The 19,786-nt window shown below is 46.4% G+C and overlaps 1 protein-coding gene across 1 annotated transcript in view; it reads left to right on the top strand.

The window, feature by feature from the left end:
• Positions 1–19,786, top strand: part of NEK7 (NIMA related kinase 7) — a 1,199,876-nt gene that overhangs the window by 797,542 nt on the left and 382,548 nt on the right. Inside the window, exon 8 of the mRNA XM_069641506.1 lies at positions 15,332–15,426. Within this exon, the coding sequence (XP_069497607.1) occupies positions 15,332–15,426 (95 nt within the window). The remainder of the gene's footprint in view (positions 1–15,331; positions 15,427–19,786) is intronic.

Here is a 19,786-nt window from a genome sequence, read left to right as displayed (position 1 = left end):
TCCTATTCTCACACTCCGTTGCAGTGGTTATGACTGTAGTACTGACCCAGAAGGCAAGCATGAGGTACAAGGGTGACTAATGCACATGACTGCACAGCAAACATAGAAGAATTCAGTGACACTCGCAAGGTACAGGAGGACGTACTTGAGTGGGGAGACATACTTTACATTGACGGTCATCAACCATTGAACAAACAACTGGGGAAAGGCATACTGAAACAGCAGTTGTTAAGTTGAGAGAGAACGGGACAAGCGAGGTAGTCATGACCACACATCTGCCGTCACACTACTCAGCACAAGCAGCAGAATTAGTGGCCTTAATAATGGCATTAGAGCACAGCAGGGAGATGAAAGTGACAACTTATTCGTATTTAGCCTACATGACATCCACAGTGCATTCTGGGCTGTCACGTTGGATGAGGAGGGGTTTGAGGCGTGCTGAGTGGTCACCGATGCAGCACGCACTCCTATTGGGCCGATTGATAGAAGTCATAGACCTCCCAGAGTGAATAGCAATAGTGAACTGCCAAGCACACACAAGGGCGAGGATCCCATCTCCAAGGGTAATGAAGCAGCAGACGCAGAAGCAAAACGTGTCCCTACTTTGGGGACATTATAGAAATTGAGGCATCATCCGATGCAATTATGCAAGAACTATGATACTAAAGGAAGGGTACAACACATTACCAGTGACACAGATTATGGAGCTCCAGGACAGGGAAGGTGGTAATGCCATTCTCGTTATTGCACACTGCAATAATACAATTACACTTTCGAGGGGATTGTGTCCTATGTATTCCACATCTATGACAGGTAATGACCACTGCTGTGCTGCTTCGGAAAATTTTCGCCAGAGGGCGTCGATGCCGTTGATACGTTGTTCCTCGATGGCCTCCGTCGAGGGTCGACGTCACTGGATGTTATATATAGGACTCTCAGCGCCCGTAGCCTCAGTTGGTTTTTTTCTGCAAACGTGTTTGCTTCGGAATCTCAGCACGCTCGATTCTTCTCTTCGATAGCGATGTCTTCTTCCACTACTACCCCAAGTCGAGCTTTAAAAAATGTCGGGACTGCGGTTCGAAGATGTCCATCACGGACCTGCACGACATCTGCCTCTGGTGCCGTGGCGAAAGCCACGCCACTGACTGCAATGATTGCCAGTCCCTGACATCTAAGGCCTTGCAGGAATGTTAGAAGAAACTAAAGGTAGGTAGGTAGGGTGTCTAAGCCCCATAAATCGAAGTCCGCTGGGCTTTAGACTGATGATTCGAGCATGTTGGTGAAAATCCAGGGGGTCTCGGTCTCGAAGTGGTTCCCGCCATTCCTCCTGCCTACTCGAGGCAATCCAGGAAGCGCCGTCACCAGTTGACTTCCCCATCCTTGTCTGAGGACTCCGCCAGACGGTTGACTTGTCCCACCAAGTCTTCGTCGCCGGCCAAATGGGATGCATTGCGCCAACAGATGATGGCGATTTTCGAATCGCAAGGTACAGTTGCGGCTGCGCCTTCGAAAGAAGTCTGCAGGGAACGGGCTTGGTCCACCACTCGCACGCCTTCGGGCTCGGGTGGTCGGCGTGATCATCGGGAGCCGTCGAGGTCCTGCTCGGACAAGGGCGATTGCCATAGCCATGCCAGATTCATGTCCTGGTCGGAACCTGTGAAGCCTTCGAGGAAGGCATCGTTGCCATCTGCGCTGTGTCCGTCGGGGGACGCTCTCGGGACTCCTCCCTCGAAGAAGTTGTTGACGCTGTCGGCGCCTTGTTCAACATAGACGCCGATTCCCTCGACGCTGTTTGTGGAGGATTTGCCAGAGGTGCCCCGGAGGACTGTGGAACCTTCGACGAAGGCTCTCAGTAAGTCAGTGAAGCCTGTTTTTGAGCCCTACTCTGTTCATCCTCCCAGATTGGATTTGTTCCAACCTTTGGAGTATATTTCAGATGTGGATTAAGGGTCTGATGAGGAGATGGTTGTGCCTCCTGATGTCCCTGATGACCTTTTGTCTGGGCAGAGTCAGATGGAGGAACTCAGTCAGTACTTGCAGGACGCCAATGGTCTTGATACCTCTCCGGAAGTGGAGTTTGGCAGGCCTGAGCCTGGGACACATGCCGAATCCTCCTATAGGCATCTCATGTCAAGGTTGACTGAATACTTGGGTGTATTCTCCACCTTTTGATTTTGATCAGGATGATCTGACGGACATCCTGGACCAAGGTCCACCCACTGACCCGGTGTTGCCATTTCACATGGTTTTGCAAAGAAGGATGGTGGCGGCTTGGACTGCTCCGGAGAGTCTCCCAGCAGTGAATAAGTCACTTCCGAAAAAATACCGCCCACCAAGTAGTGACCCCTGCTACTTGTCGTTGCACCCTACTCTGGAGGGTTTGGTGGTGCAGGCGGCTATGGTCCCCGCAAAGCAGGCTGCGTACCCTACCATCCCTCCTGATAGGGATGATAAGCGATTTGATGGTTGGGCGAAGAAGGTATTTTCTTCTGGGGATATGGCTTTGAAGGCAGCCAACTCCGTTTGTGCCTTGGCGAGATACTCACACTCTGTGGAATTGTGCATCTTTGGCGGCTGAGCATATTCCTGAAGGGGAACAGCGGGATGGTTTTCTAGCTCTCGTGCAAGACGGCAAGGATGCCATGTGTGAATCCGTTCAGTCGGGCTTGGATACTGCAGACTGTCAGCCGGTCCATGGCTGCGAGCACCGTGATACGCAGGTTTGCGTGGTTGTGGAAATCGGGGTTTGCTCCTGATGTGCAATCCCGGCTTCTCAACATGCCCTTTGATGGTGTCCATCTGTTTGACAGAAAGGCTGACGAGAGCCTTGAGAGGTTGCAGACCTCCAAAGCTGCAGCAAAGTCTTTGAGCGCTGCAGTACGTCAACCTCCGCCTTTTTGTCCTAGGGGACAGCAATGGAGGGAAGGTTCCTTTCGGTACTACTCTACCTTTGGTAGATCGAGAGGAGCCCTCTGTCCGTCACCTGCCACTCCCTTCACAAGCTGGGCTTCTCCCTCAATTTAAGCAGCCAAAGGGGCCACCGTAGGAGAACCAGCGGTGGAAAGCAAGGTACTCAAGGTGCCAAAGCCGCTCGGGCAGTTGCCTCTTTGCCCTCGGGCACTGCCGCAGCCGCGCACGCTCAGTTATGAGTCCATGTCCCATGGTTTGCCGGTTGGGGGCAGACTTGCGCAGCATCTTGGAGAATGGCGAGCCATTACTTCAGATGTGTGGGTTCTGGAGATCATAACCGATGGCTACTGTCTTCCCTTTCGGTAGAGGCCTCACGACAATCCACCGGGGAAGCTCTCTTTGAAGCATCCAGATCCGCTCCTTGCACAGGAAATCCAATCCCTGCTGGAGAAAGGCGCCATAGAACTGGTGCCTGTAGCGGAGAGGAACAAGGGATGGTATGCCCCTTATTTTTTGATCCCAAAAAAGACTGGGCATTGAGATTCATCATGGACTTGCGTTGGCTGAACAAGCTCCTCAGGAAGGACAAGTTCAAGATGGTGACTCTTTCTCATGTCCTCCACGCCCTTCAACTTCAGGATTGGTTGGTGTCTCTCGACACAAAGGATGCTTACTTTCATGTGCCGATTTATCCCAAGCACAGGAAGTACCTGAGGTTCGTGGTTGACGACTCGCATTTTCAGTTTCGGGTCCTACCGTTCAGATTGACCTCCGCCTGAGGGTCTTCACCAAGCTGAAGGTGGTGGTGGCAGCGTATCTCAGGAAAGGCAGGATTCACGTCTACCCCTACCTGGATGATTGGTCTCCCGAGCAAGCCCTAGATGATCTGTTCATCACCTACCACTCCCTTCACAAGCTGGGCTTCTCCCTCAATTTAAAGAAGTCCCATTTGACACCTACCCAACGGCTCCAATACATCGGAGCAGTGCTCGACGCATCCCTGGGGCAGTGTTCTCCCCCCCAGATGAGGGCTCATCACATTCTGCAGATGGTGGACAAATTTCAACGTGCCCAGAGTCTCCTGGCGTTAGAGTTCTTGAAGTTGCTTGGCCTCATGGCATCCTGCATTTTCCTGGTGCCAGAGGCCAGGCTGGGGATGTGATCTCTGCAGTGGGCTCTCAAGTGGCAGTGGTCACAGTTCTCCGGCAGGATGTTGGATCCTATTCAGATTCCACCCTCGATCGCACAGGATCTTCTGTGGTGTGCCGTCAAAGTCAATCTGATGAAGGGAGCTCCATTTTGGCAACCTTGGCCGGAGATGATGATCGTGACGGACGCATCCCTCACAGGTTGGGGAGCTCATGCCAACGAGTTGACAGCCAGCGGCTGTTGGTCTCTGTAGACAGACTCCACATCAATCTGTTAGAGCTGTGGGCTGTCAAGCTACCCCTGAAGGCTTTTCTGCCATCTGTGCGGGGGAAGAATGACCTGATTATGACGGACAATACAGTGGCAATGCACTACCTCAGCAAAAAAGGATGGGGCAGGGTCACTTCCATTGTGCAGAGAGGCGATGCAGCTCTGGTTCTGGCATCCAGCAGGAAATTTTGATCTCGGCAGTTCATCTGGCTGGAGATGAAAACGTGGCGACGGACGCTCTGAGCAGGCACAGCATGGTCTCTCACGAGTGGGAGCTGGCTCAGGAAGTTATGTTGGAGATCTTCGCCCTTTGGGGAACCCCACAAGTGGATCTCTTCACCACCAGTGTCAACAGAGTGCGAAAGATTCTGCTTGCGGGAATTTCCTCCAAGAGGAGCCTTAGGAGACGCGTTCGTAGTGGAGTGGTCCTTCCCACTGTTGTACGCGTTTCCTCCAGTCCTCGTCATTCCACAAGTGTTGCAGAGGTTATGGAGGTTTGGTTCCCGGATGATCCTCATTGCTCCGGCATGGGCCAGGAGAGCGTGGTGCCCGGACCTTCTAGATATGTCCATCTGCCCTCCACGCCGTCTTCCCTACCGAGATGATCTGCTCTCACGGGAGGGGGGTCGGGTTCTCCATCCAGAGGTCAAGTCTCTCAGCCTTCATGCTTGGTATCCGAAAGGTTGAGGTATAAGGATTGGGGCTTCCCCGAATATGTGATGGAGGTGTTGCTTTCGGCCAGAAGGCCCGCAACGAAATCCCTGTACCGTTGTCGTTAGAGAAAGTACTGTGACTGGTGCAGGGTACAGAATGTGGATCCTTTCCAATGTTCCATTCCTTTGGTTTTGTCTTTTTTGCTTTCTTTAGCCCACAAGGGCCTGCAAGTGGGTACCATTAAGGGTTACCTGGCAGCGCTGTCCATATTTAAGCGCTCGTCTGTGGAATGTTATTATTTTAAGATCCCTTTGATTTCTCCGTTTCTAAAAGGGCTAACTAATGTGTTTACACCGTCGCCTTTCCAGGTGCCGGGATGGGATTTGAATTTGGTTTTAAAGTTCCTAATGGGAGCTCCGTTTGAGCCCTTACATTCTTGTCCATTGTGACTGTTGTCCTTTAAAACTGTATTTTTTTGTTGCGGTTACTTCCACACGCAGAGCGAGTGAGATGCAGGCACTTTCCGCCAAGCCACCCTTTACTGTGTTCCATAAGGACAGGGTTGTCCTGCGGGTGCGGCCTTCTTTTCTTCCAAAGGTTGTGTCGGTATTCCATTTGAGCCAGAAGGTAACTCTTCCAGCGTTTTATCCTCCTCCACATCCTCGTAAGGGAGAGGAGAGGCGCCATAGGTTGGATCCTAGGAGAGCTTTGAGTTTCTATCTCTCACGGATGTCCCGGGTCAGAGAGGATGATCAGCTCTTTGTTGGTTATGCTGGAAGGTGCTTGGGTCAGGCTGTTTCCAAACAGACCTTGTCTAGATGGTTCATTTTGACGATCTCGGAGCGTTACCGTTTGACGGGAAAGGACCCTCCAGTAGGCTTACGGGCTCACTCTACTTGGGGTGTGGCTGCCTCCACTGCTCTACAGAGGGGTGTTCCGATTCGCAATATTTGCAAAGCAGCCACATGGGCCTCTCTCCATACTTTTGTGAGACACTATTCCTTAGACTCCATCCAGGGGCAGGATTTGTCCTTTGGTAAGGCAGTCCTCTATTCAGCCATTTCATTGGGCATTCTAAAATTGTAAATTATTTTCCCACCTCTATACGTTGGTACTGCTTTGGGAGTCTGTCATAGATGTGGAATACGTTGGAGGACATAATCCCCTCGAAGAACAAGTTACTTCCCTCATCTGGTAACGTTCTTTCGATGGGATGTTCCTCCGACGTATTCCACATCGCACCCTCTCAGCCTGCCCCTCTACAGAATTTCTTGTGCGATAGCAGCTTACATTTCCGCAAGGCTTTCTGCAGTCATACTGGCAGGAGATTGGTGCCACGCATTCTGGGGAAAAAACTATAACTGAGGCTACGGGCGCCATGCGTCCTACATATAACATCAGGTGACTTCGACCCTCGACGGAGGTCCTCGAGGAACAATGCACAGCTGTGGTCATTACCTATCATAGATGTGGAATACGTTGGAGGAACATCCCATCGAAAGAACGTTACCAGATAAGGTAAGTAACTTGTTCATCTGACCCCTAGAGGGAAGGAAGTGCTTGCTGCTTATATTGGAGAAACATGGTTCTGTCCTAACTTGGCAGAACACATGCCTGAATTCATGACTAATTGTTAAAGTATTAAGGGTAGTGAGAGGAGCCATACCTCACCCAGTGCATCCATTACAACACTTGCACGTCGACTATGTCGACATGATCCAAGTTTGCCAAGGTTACTGCTGCAGAATAGTGTTTGTGTGTCAATTTTTCTATTGGATTGAGCCTGGTCCTTGTTCCCATTCTGAAGGCCTTGGGGCGCAAAATTCCTGGTCCAGGAGATATTCCCACCATGGTGTGTGTGTGTAAGGTCCTGTGGTCTGACAACGGCCCTCACTTCGCCAATTTGATGTTGCAGCACATCACAACCTTGTTAGGAATCCCACACAAATTCACTTGTGTTTAACACCCGCAAGCAAACGGGATATGTGAGCGCCTCAATGGCTTGCTTAAGGAGACTATAGCCAAAACTAAAAGGACTCTGAACAAAAATTGGCTCCATTGCCTTCCCTTAGCCTTGTTTGCACTGCACAAAAAGTCTGGGTCTGACCACCATTTAACCCCACATGAGGTGGTGACAAGACGGTGATTACGACTTCTCCTGGCTCCTCCCACTAGATCAATCAAATACACTGAAACTGAAAATACATCTGTGTTGGGTTAGGAAATGTTTGAGTATACAACCTTGTTGATCGCTAGTGCCGCTTTTATTTCTCGCGAGCTGCAAAGACAGCAGGAGAGGCCTGAAGCCGGAAAAAGAGCACCAGCACTGAAACCAATGAGGACATACTTAAACAGCACCTTTATATCCAGAGGACCAAGTACTTTTACATTATTTCTCCAGAAAATGGATGCCCCGCGGTTCACAGTACCGCACATTGTTGAACTGATAACTGAGCAAGCTGTCAAACTTGATAGGAAGAACACTTGGTACCACCTTGGGACATCAAGTCCTACAAAGCGGTGGACTCTCCTAGCACCAACATCTACAGGGTCAATGATCCTCAAACAGAAGAGAAAAACGACAACCTGGAATCAACACAGCACCGCAGAGGACACCTAATGGTTACATTCTTACGGGCAGGAGGGATAGGTCAAGGACTTCTACACATCCAGAGTGCACTATGTGTTTGTTATTGCTCTTTCCGCAAACATTCATTGTGAAAGGGCAACTGTTTTTATTGTATTTGTTACATGATTCCCCCTGATCCTCATCTGGAAACTTTCCTAGGCCAATTTGTTAAGAGATCCAACACCACACAGATAAGTCATCCCAATGTGTATTTCCGTGTCTTCATAGCATATCTGGCGCAAGTTTATCCATAGCTTGAAAGGGGAAATACCTCAGTACTTGCAGTACTTCGAGACCCTAGAATAAAAGCTGTGTGGGAACTGCTATTCCTTCTCGATATGGCAGATTACTTCGTTCGCGGCCTTGATCTAATACAGTATTAACCCAATAATGCTTGTTTTGCGCATTTTAGGTTGGCAACTGATATCTTCAAGCTGCCCCAGCATCCAAGCAGCATAAATCAAGGAAACGTTTATTTAAAAAGTGCTCATTTTGTCTTGTCTCTTATTTCCAAGTGGTGTTTTTGCTTTCATTTTCTGGCGACTATCCCTTGTAGCTAGCAATACCACTGTATCCTCTACTAACATTAACCCAACTTTAGCAGGTGGAACGAGCATGTCAGGTGGACAGAGAAGCACTGTAGGCCCAGTAAGGAGAGTTAAGTGCAGTGCTGATACAGGCATGGGAGGGCTGAAACTATATCTCACTGATACTGCTTGAGTATCTAACATGTGGTACAAACACATGACCAAAGTAGGTAAACAAACCACTGGGGAGAGCTGCTATTTCTGCTCACTAATCCCCTATGCTATGAGTGCCTCCAGAACATGTAAATCAAATGAAATAGCAGCAGCAAGAGCCCAATTCATTATGTACTTATCCATAGTTACAACCCAAGGAAGATGGTGTCCAGTAATAAAATCGTGGCAAAAACGTCTGTAAAATAAATCACGTCAAAAATACTGTGGTTAGTTGACCTGGTAAAGGTGTCCCCATTATACTATTTAAGGGGAGCGGTAGTCCGGGGTTGCAGCAAAACTGCCTTTTTTCAGATTTATAATTTTTTTTTTTTTTTAACCGGTCCTTTTCGCTGCGATTTTAACACATGGAACCAGGAAGATTGCAAGGGGAAACGGCAACATTAAGATAAATGTCCAAGGCAACATTTCCCCATGAAGACAGTTGTATAAAGACTCTTGACATGATGAACAATTACTGGAAACTAGACCAGGCCATACAATACATAACTGACAGCCCACAGAAAGGAGGGACAAAAACAATAACCCTGAAAAAATTACCATGCTCAAAGAGGGGTGGTCAAGGAAATAGGAGGCTAACCAGGATAGTAGGAAAGACCACAAATGCTTGTGTATGGCCAGGTATACACAGCTGAAGGATAGAAGGCGGGAGTAGGAAGTAGCAAGGCACACACCCTAGTACAAGCACTGGTAAACACAGTACAAGGAGAAAATGACAAGTACCTGAAGGAATGGCATGCGAGCACCAAGTTACTGACATGGGTGGATAATGAAGCTGGACCAGCATCAGAAGTATCACTTGACGATGTGCCACCTGAACACTGGCTATTCAGTAGATCAGAAATGTTTTTCACGACAGTAGTTCTAGCTGTGCAAACGTACACAAACGCAAAATGATTTCAGATAACCAGATGGGAGCTGATGCAGACAATAAACTCAACAGTAAATGGCTTCAACGCGATGAGCAGTATGGTTGATGGCTCTCCAGAACAGATATGTTCTAGACCTTCTCACAGCAAGGGAAAGAGGACTTTGGGTAACCGGATGGACGTTTTGTGCAATTTGGGTGTTAACATTTTGGTCGCGGCCGAAAATACTGCACGAGGAGCAGAGGCTGAGGAGGTGTCTCCTGCTCCCCATTTTTGGTATGTTGGGGGTTTGGAGGTGTCCCCCGCATCCTTAACATGGGTGGCGAGGGACAAAAATTGCTTGGGCCCCTGTTTTTAATTAACAGTCAAAACGGGGTGCGAGCAGTTACATTGCGGGCAGTACATCTGCGAACGTAACGTTCGCAATCAGACAATCCAGACCCAGAGTTTGCACCAAGATCAAGAGTTCTTGTTGCACGTTTGTGCCCACAAATAACTGAGAGAATGGCACACTGACTGAAGCAGTGACAAGATTATTGAAAATGCACGTCAAATTGTAGGAGGAAGCTAAAGGAACAGGAAAAAAACAGAGCTGGTTGTCATACATAATGTCATGGATGCCAACATGGCTGGTGAACGGACTGAAAGTATTACTAGGGGCACTAATATTAGTAGTGGTAGGACTGTGTATGATTAAGACGTGTATTACACAATGTCGCAAAACTACTGAGAAAATAAGGATGAAAGTGCTAGTGGATAAAAACATTGACGAAACATAGGACAAGATAGTGGAAGAAACAAATAACCTGAGGGCAAAGATAAAGGAGTGTCCACTGTTCCACTGTTCCCGACTGAGATTATAACATTTGACAATCCCATTGACAACAACAGATTCTGGGCGAAATGAGGATCTTGCAACCCGGAAGGGGACTGCAGTTATATGATATGAAGTTTCCATGACAATGCAAATTACTATTGATATCTTGGAGGAGTAACAAAGATATGGCTACCAAAAGCAATGGTGATGAAGCATGGTGGTTTGGTCAACAAGTCAACCAGAGGGGGGACTGAAGAGAGGGTCCCTGGAATTCCCGCCTCACCCCCAGGAACATGACAACCCGAAGAGTTAAGAACACACAAAGCAACTCACTATTTAGACAGCCCACAGTAGGGCCAGTGACATCCACATCTGCGGACAGATACCCTCTTAGACAACATTCAAACCTTATCCAGTGAATGTATTACTGGACACAGGTGCCTCAACACTGGTCATGGACCCAAATGCCTAGATGGATGACCATTGTGCTGATGTCATTATTGACACCACGACATAGCCACATTAATCACGAAGTAAACTCGCAGCCATGCACGAACATACACGTGCACACAGGAAGAACATGCTTACACAGCTCTGTAGATAAAGGACAGATACTATATACATACTGTCAAAAGCTTTTATTATTTTTCTCAGTAGCCAAGTGCAGAAATGCTGAATGCAAGGCAAAGGAAGAGATGCAGAGCAAGCTTGCAAATGCTTATAGCAACTAACCCTATGGAACTACAGGATCCCTGTAAGGAGCCTGGAAGTTCCAAATACGATTAACCAAGGTAAAACATGGCACGCTATAGATCTGCAGAAATCCTAGTAGAACTATAATGAGGTTACATGAGGCCACAGGTCACAGGACAAGAGACGAGGAAAAGCAGAACTAGGCTGCACAGAACAGCAGGCCAGGGCTTGCAGCCAAGGTCAGAGACAAACCGCACATTCCAAAGCCAAGAGACATGTTGCCATCTGCAGAAGAACAGAATAAATCCTCATGAATTGCATACCAGAGAGCTGGATTTCACGGTCCTCAATCACATGGTGCAGCTTAGCTAGACAATGTTAATTCACCTGTGGTGGGAAGACGTACAGTTCTCAGCAACACAGACATGAAGTGAAAAATGCAATCATTAACAATGTTGCAACGCTGAGGTCACTTAACAGGCAGAAATGGTAGTATCACCAGTTACATTGGAAACACATAGTCCTTCTCATCACCTTGACAAGATGCACAGATTGCTGAAAACAGAGCTGGGCCCCAGCCCTGGAGAGACAAGCTACAGCCAATCAGGGAACCGAAATCCAGGGATGGAAGGCAGAGGGCAAGGGCCAATGGTAATCCTGTGACCCTGCAACAATGTAATGGGTTGTTTCTTGGGCAAGGGGCAGGCCAGCCTCTTGACATGTGAGGACCAATAAAACAATATCTGTAGGTGCCGTCTATATGTGATACTACCTCAATCATCCAACCAGGCAAACTCTCAGGTTTTTTGGGGAAGGGCCCATGTTATGACTTTGAAATGAAACAAAATAGCCTGACACGGGCTTGGGAGCAGTGCTTCTGGGACTTTTCGAATGTCCGTTATGATCCCTGTCTGTTATGAGTCCTCCATTTGTATACTGGGGGGGGATTGTTGGGCCCTGGGAGATGAGACAGTGAGCTGCTTGTAACCCCCAGTCCTTTGCCATGCCTAAGCTAACAGTGGCTTCTTTGGAACCATTATGGGACTGAGTTATTTGCCTCATTTGCTCTTTATTTTTTTGTCAGTGGGCTTACTTTGGTTTTCTGGCTCTTTTGTCAACGGTTTTAGATTCCTCAGGAAGTTACAGGATCCCAGGTTAACATTCTTGTTTTCCTGTTTCTTGTTTTTAGATTTCTTGGTTTTTGGACCTGTCCCACTTTTTTGGGCTTTTTTGTTCTCCTTTGATAATAGAGTAATTAAATGAGCCTTCCTCTTTATGTTTGTTCAAGTCCTGTTGAATTATTTCGGTTACCTTGACGATTGTCAGTGAGGGCACCTCTCCCTTGTCCTTGTCATTGGCTGTTTTATCTCTTAACACACGGTCTTGTAATTGTACTCGGTCATGTTGAATCCATTCTACCCATTCACATAAAATCACTGACTTTTGTCTTGGCAGTAAAGTCAAACAAGTTTCCGTATCTCTTATCGGCAAACTCAGCAACTCTGCCCTTTTCTGAGCAGTGATGAATCCCTCAATAAATACCAGTTTAGCATTAGATTGCACAATCATTGAGCGTTGCTAATTTAAGCTTATGTTGATTTTTTCATATAGCTTTACTAGGGACGTTTATATAAAACTAGCTGTCCCCGGCCAAGTGTTGCTGTGGCTCAGTCTGGTTAAATGGAAAAGAAAGAAAAGAGAAAGCGCACGTTTCTAATATGTTTAATTTCACAATATTTTTTGTTGTTCCATCGGCAAGCAAAGTTTTAATGGCTCTGGCGGTTCTCCAAGTTGAGGCAGTTTAATTTTCCCAGCGGTGCAACACATTCCTTTTTTTCTCCATTTAATTTCAGAGCCTTGCAATAAGGACACACTTCAGTCATAGTCCCGATGAAAACATGCCGGCTCAAACTATAAACATCAGCAGAGTTGTACCGGAATGCAAGGCGATTGTAACCGTGTGATTGCTGAGCACGAAATCGTGTTTGACGCTGATCTGCTGTTTCTCGTTAACATCTTTTAGCCACTCTCAGCCTGCAGAACGCGATCGCCATTCTCACAACCGTGCATCCTGAAGTCTGGCTGCACTTCGCTCTGCTGCTTCCTCGGCACGTATTTGAGCCATTCTGAATCGGAAACATTGAAATGGAATCGTGAAATATTTAGTATAGTATTGTTGCTTTTACGTTCACCAGATGGTGCTGTTTTTCAGAAAAAAACATGTTTTTACCTGTCACAGGTGTGACATCTATGTATGGTAGGTATACGAAAACACATGCGTATTCGAATGCAACGTTGTGTTAAAATTTCAAAGCAATCAGTGCAGAACTTTCAGAGATTTAATATTTTGAACAAACGGACATTTACATTTTTATTTATATAGATTCAGGGCTGATATGATTGTTGCCCTGACTGGGGAAGTGGTGTTTAAAGTCTCAGGCTGGAGAGAGCAGAGATGTAGAGGACGGTACGGAGGAGATATTTCCTTCTTCTTGTAGGTGACATAATGGTTTTTGAATTTTGTAGGTGGTTCTAACGAGAGGCCGATCCGTTGGAGGCCATGCTAATGACATCTACCAGCGATTTAACTACATCTTTCTGGGAATTAATTGCCGCTGGTAAAATCACATTATTTTCCAATATTGAGTGAACCCTCGAAGGGATCCAAGTTTACAATGCTCAATTATTTCTACATCTGGAATTTCGTTAAGTAAAACAGAAATGTCATTAGGTGGTGCATGCGTGCTGGTGTTGCCGTCTTGTGCTGCTCCTTGTTTCTTTCCTGTAGAAAGCCGTAATGTTCACATATGAAGGTGTCAGCGTTGTTTTAATGTTTTTCTGTGAGAGGATTAACCGAGGTGATGGCGATTTTGGGTCAAGGCTGTAACCCTTGGTGCTATTTGGAGAGGTTTTGCTCCATAATAGTTTCATGGGTTTCAAGAGTCTTTGGACTAGGAGCAGCCAGGGTAACCAAGCTCAGACGGGCTGGAGCAGCTACACCTTTGCTACAGAGATCATATGATGAAGACCTATTACAGAATCGGTCACTCAAGCTTACCACCTGCAGGTTTTCGATGCTGATGTGTAATAGGAAACTCACCTTCTCACCTCCGGAGCCTTCAGGGGACTGCAGCAGATTGCACTCCTCAGCACTGTTCACGCGCTGTGCGCTGAAGTCGGGTTTCAATGCGACGTGCTGCTGCCAAAGTGATTGTAATGGAAAGAGCACCTTCAAAGCAAAAGGGGTCCACTGAACTGCAGCAGACTGCACTCCTCGGGACTCTCGGGATTATTTTGGCGGGTCACAACAGGAAACTTGTAATATTTGAATGAAACAATGAGTGGAACATATTGGATTGACCATTCAAAGGAGGATCACTTGCATGGATTTTGATGCCTTGATAATCTGTTAAAGCCAAGCCCCTACCACATGCTTTGTTTTCCAGTAAAACATGTCTGGCTCAGTAACTCTTCCTTTTCTGCCCCCCAATTGCCTAATCCGGGAGCAAAATTGACTGATATCTGCATTCTTTGTGCATCTTTAACACTTAAATGCAACCAACTCCCTCTAACACACCCTTGTGTCTAATGGAGCCTTTACAGTGCTGTCACCCAAGCATCTTAAAGTCATCCCTTGAATTAAGGAAGCTAAGCCTGGCGGCCATTGACTATGACAGAGTTACAATCTGACCCTTGGGAGTGTGTACTTTTTTGAACCCTGATGCCTCTGTCCTGCCACATGCCCTAGCTGCCTGGGGAGATGATGGGTTATGCGTCTGGCTGTTCTCTACCTCCAGCTATAACAATAGCCTTCCAAGTAAATGTATCCATCTAGGAGAGAGAGCCGAAGAACAAGGTTATCCTATCTGCAGACACTGTTTGCTTAAGAGGGAGAGAACTGCATGACTGGGTCCTGTCTGTCCTAGTTTCTTCTCACTGTTATCCCTAAGTAAACTCTTTCAGCCACTTAATTCTCACTGTTGCCTTCCTGATTTCTCATCTAGCCTCAAACCTTCCTTCTACCCCTTCCCTTTCTTAGAGTTCCCTTTCACTGTCCAGCTTATTGAGATGTCCTGTAGTGTTTTATGTGCTATACAAGAAACCTATAAACCTACATAGTTTAAAGCTACTCGGGATTATTTCAATAGCAACTCGTCTTTTATATACCCCGCTTATGCAACTGTCACCACATCAAATTTGGAAAATCAATAGTTTTGTGATTGAACAAATAGTCAAATCAATGTGACCATTCAGTCACTCGGCTCACTGATGTATTGAAACATTACTCTCCTGCTGTTTACTTTGCAAACTTTTTTTCTGATTTAGTTTAGAATTTGTGCTAAAATATTTTGATATCCAATATAAGTATGATGGTTTTGGAATAATTTATTAAATACATTTTGGTTTCTCTTAAATATTTAATATTGCTTTTTCGTTGTATACACATGTTGACAACAAATAGTACATGTAGACTGTATATTGTGAAAATATTTGATTGTTTTCATGACATACTTCTCAATTCTGTTGTACTTTATAGAAATTACTTTCACAAACGTACATGTATGCCTTTCTCTTGTTTTAGTGGGTACACCTTATTACATGTCTCCAGAAAGAATACATGAAAATGGTTACAACTTTAAATCTGACATCTGGTCTCTCGGTTGTCTGCTGTATGAGGTAAATACAGTCAATTGCTTCTTTAATTGTTATTTTAATTTAAAATAGTCACTATAAATGACATCTCATGTATGTCATTATACATGATATTTTTGTTTAACATACATTTGCATAGCCTGACTTTTTGAAATTGTCTAACTCTGTAGACCTATTACCAATCCATTCGAAACCTAAACTGATGATGGAAATTAATTTGCTAGATTCATTGTGTGGAGATTCATGTTCAATGTTTTATTACAACAGTGCTTTTTAGAGGAACTATTTCAATTATTCAATTCATTTATAACTAGCAAAAAGTACCCGTTCTCTGAATGGGTTCTGTTGACCGACACGACAACACGCTCATCAATTGTTGAAAATCAATGATCCTGTCGGTCACTGTTCCGTTTTGCTTCTCGCTTGATGTGCCTTGTACTCTGAAGTAAACTGCACTGAGAATGGGCGCTTGTGGCTGGCTGACATACCCCAGAGCAGACGTTGGGGGAGGCATTAGTTGGTGTGCTGCTGCACACTGGGACCTACTGTACTCTCTCCCCAACTGTTGCTTCACCCTGGCTTGGTGCAGTTCGTTGCCTATGTGTTAAGGTGCTGGAATCCGGGGAAAGGGATGCAGTGTCCAAATGTCATGTAGCCTGTATTGTCCAGAGGGTCCTAAAAGTTAACTATGCAGCATTTGGTGCAGATCGGGGTAACAGTGTGGAATTGTATAAGGAACAACGCTTTGCCACAGACCCAGCCACCCACACATTTTCACTTTTATAAATATAGAAGAAAGATGAAACATTTTCTTCTTGCAGTGGAAAATTTGTGAACAATACTATTTGCTGCTTCACCACCATTTGCTGTTTTGTACTCTGTAATTACACAACCACCACTGCATAACAAAAACTCAAATGAATACCAACAGGAGTCAAGAAAGAGTGGGCTTTCCATTTGCTTGTTATGCCAGTATGGTGATCACTATTGCTCACTGCTAGAGGCTCCCTTTTTAGACTCTTACACGAAAGGTAGGCAACAAAAAAAAATCTTCTATGATGGCCGCCACCTTATCACACAAGGCTGTTACTTCCTCACAAGCATCAGCTTCCTTTTGCTGATTGGTTTCTGAGTTTGCCTAAACCATTCACAGCGTAACGACAGGCGCAGCCCATCCGCGCAGAAGGCACCGCAAAAGGCTCCTGTCCTGAGCCTGTATTCTCGTTCGTGTTGCGATGTGGAGCAGGAGCTCCTAATCTCAGCGTGTGCAGGAGCGACACGCTACTTGCCATGGACTGGTTCCAATCTGCGAGGTAAGCCTGCGGGCACAGCATACCCAGCAGCTGTCCCTCGTACCTCACCCTGCTAATCCACCAGCAGCTCCATATCATACATATATATTTTGCCAGAGCTGAGATTGCTTAAGTGCCCCCTGCCAACATCAGCGACCAGCTCTACGTGTTGCATCAAGCCGCGAGGGCTTGTAAAAAAAAAAAGATCTAAGATGGCCGCCGCCTTATCACACAAGGCTGTTACTTCCTCACAAGCATCAGCCTCCTTTTGCTGATTGGTTTCTCTGAGTTCGCCTAAACCAATCACAGCAAACTGACAGGTGCAGCTGATCCGCGCAGAAGGTGCCACAAAAGGCTCCTGTCCTGAACCTGTCTGGGCCGTGGGACCAGAAACTCTGACTCTCCGAATGTATACTTATTGGGTAAGACACTCTGTGCAATCAGTACTCTCTAGTCAGCTCCTCGCCTTATGCCTGGGTGCTCCACTATACTTGACCAGTACCTGACACTCATCGCAGCATATCTCCTCTATCTGGTACTCCAAAACACACTGCGTCCTCAATGATACCTCGCACGCCATCTCGCCAACCCCAATGTGCCACCCTACGAGACTCTGCTAAATCACTGGAACATTTTGCACGTGCCGCCATTGTCTACCTCTTTTTGACAACAGGCATGACTATCGCTTTCCTGTATCATTCCATGTGCCTATCCATGCGCTCCCCTGCTGTACACTCCTTGACTCTAATAGTGCACGGCTTCAAATTGTGCCTCTATTTGTAATTTTAAATTGTCTTGAACGCACGGCTCCAAAGCATGCCTCTATTTGTAATTTTAAACTGTCCACATTTCTCGTGCACCTAATTAGTGATTCAAAAAAATGTTGTACTGCCAAACTCTTGCGTGACTGTGCAATCATCACTATTTGTATTTTTATTTTGTTTATTTGTATAGCACACAAGGCCCAAGGGCAACCGGGCGCATTATTTAGTTACAGTCAGCTTACATAGAAGTATTTACGTTTAGAATATACAAAATATACATGTGACATAATCAAAGGTATACAATTTACAATATACAAGTGACATAATCAAAGGTATACAATTTACAGGATAGGGCAGAATGCAATGGCAGAGACATAAAAATAGCCTGTGGTGTCATAGAATATTGTTAGTCAATAGTCATACTTAGTTGAGGGTGGATAGCCAAGCTTTGGCATTACGCTTGAAGGCAGTGAAGGAAGGTTCAGCTGAGTGGGTTGGGTAGTGTGTTGCACAGTTTGGCTGCTAGGACAGGGAAACTGCGACCTCCAGATTTTTGGAGGTTGAACCGTGGGATGACAAGGCAATTAGTGTGTGTGCTTCTGAGAGGTCTCGCAGCTGAGTGCTAGGTGAACCTGTTGGAAAGGTAGCTGGGGGCTAGGTTAGCGATACTTTTATGTGAGAGTGCCAAGGCTTTAAGAGAGACTCTTTGGGTAACTGAGAGCCAGCGAAGGCTCCGTCTGTATTCGGAGATACGTGCAGTTCTAGGAATGTTCAGGGCCGCTCTGATAGCGTTGTTTTGGATGATTTGAAGTTTTCTGATATTGCATTGGTTAGTGCCCAGATAGAGGGCATTGCAGTAATCGATTTTGTAGAGGACAAGAGTCCTGGCTAGAGTTGTGCAATTGGCAGGAGACAGGAAAGGGCGGCAAGCTGTGATAAGCTTTCACGTGTAAGATGCGGCTGAAGAGACTGCATTAGTTTGTCTGGATAGGGCGAGGGTGGAATCAAGATAAATACCTAATGTCTTGGTGTCCTTGGCCACTTTAATGGATTTACCATCGATGCTGAATGACTTAAATGAGGAGTCATGTTTACTGAGTTTTTCGGGTGAACCTAAGATGAGGAACTCAGTCTTCTCGTCATTTAAACACATTTCATGCTGCGCCATCCAGGCCTGGATGACTTGATAAATGGCGTTGATAGCTAGGGAGTCAATTTTGTGGTCACCCGTGATGGGAATAAGTATTTGGGTATCGTCAGCGTAGTTGGTGTACGTGACGCCCATACGGTCCAGTATGTCAAATAGAGGTTTTGTGAAAACGTTGTAGTGTGTCGGGGACACACATGACCCTTGGGGAACACCGCATGTGACAGGTTCAGCAGTGGCAGAGGGGCAGAAGACCCTCATAGATCTATTGTCCAGGAATGATGTAATCCAAGCTGTGGCTTTCTCAGAGAAGTTAGCCGCTGATTTAAGGTGGTGGCAGAGGATTTGATGTTTGACTAAATCGAATGCTGCAGAGAGGTCTAGAAGGAGTAAGAGAGCCAGTTTTCACTTATCTTTTAAGTCTTCTATTAGTATTTTTAAATCTATTAATGCAGTTTCGAAGGGATTGTGTCCTCCGACGTATTCCTTATCTTTGATAATACGTTTCCAGCTTGCTGGCCTCGGAAATTTTTTCTGTAGAGGGCGCTGCGCATCGATGTCCGCCGAGTCGATGTCCCTCGATGGCCACCGTATCGGCGCCAACGTCACCATGCCCATAAATAGCCACGCGCTGCGTCTGTTGCTCAGTTCCGTTTTTCCGTGCTTCGTGGGGCCTCGGAACATCGTTGCTCAGTTCAGTCAGGATAACTCTATATCTACTTGAATAATACCTACTCGTTCTCGATGGCATCTTCATCGGAACCGACGACGCCGTGATCCGGCTTCAAGAAATGTCGAGACTGCGGTAAAAAAATGTCGATAACAGATCCACACAGGATCTGCTTGTGGTGCTTGGGAACCGAGCACCATTGTTCGGAGTGTGAGGACTGCATGTCCATGACGGCGAAAGCCTTGAAGGAGCGCAAGGGGAAGCTCAAGAGAGGTAAATCAGTCAAAACCTCCTTGAAGGTTTCTTCGGCTGAGTCGAGGCATTCGTCTCCTCGCCGTTGAAAACATTCCCATTCTAGATCTCGAAGTAGCTCCCACCATTCGTCGAGATAAAGACACTCAAAAAAGAGACGTCGAAGATCCCCTTCTTCGTCGTCTTCTGTTTCCCCAGAAAGGGTCTCCTGTCCAACAAAACACAGCTCTCAAGCTGAGTGGGAGGAATTCAGAAAGAA

Source organism: Ambystoma mexicanum, chromosome 1q, assembly GCF_040938575.1.
Source record: "Ambystoma mexicanum isolate Mex_15411 chromosome 1q, UKY_AmexF1_1, whole genome shotgun sequence".
Lineage (NCBI taxonomy): Eukaryota > Metazoa > Chordata > Amphibia > Caudata > Ambystomatidae > Ambystoma > Ambystoma mexicanum.
Note: the sequence above shows the minus strand (reverse complement) of the source record. Positions and strands in the feature narration are given on the sequence as shown.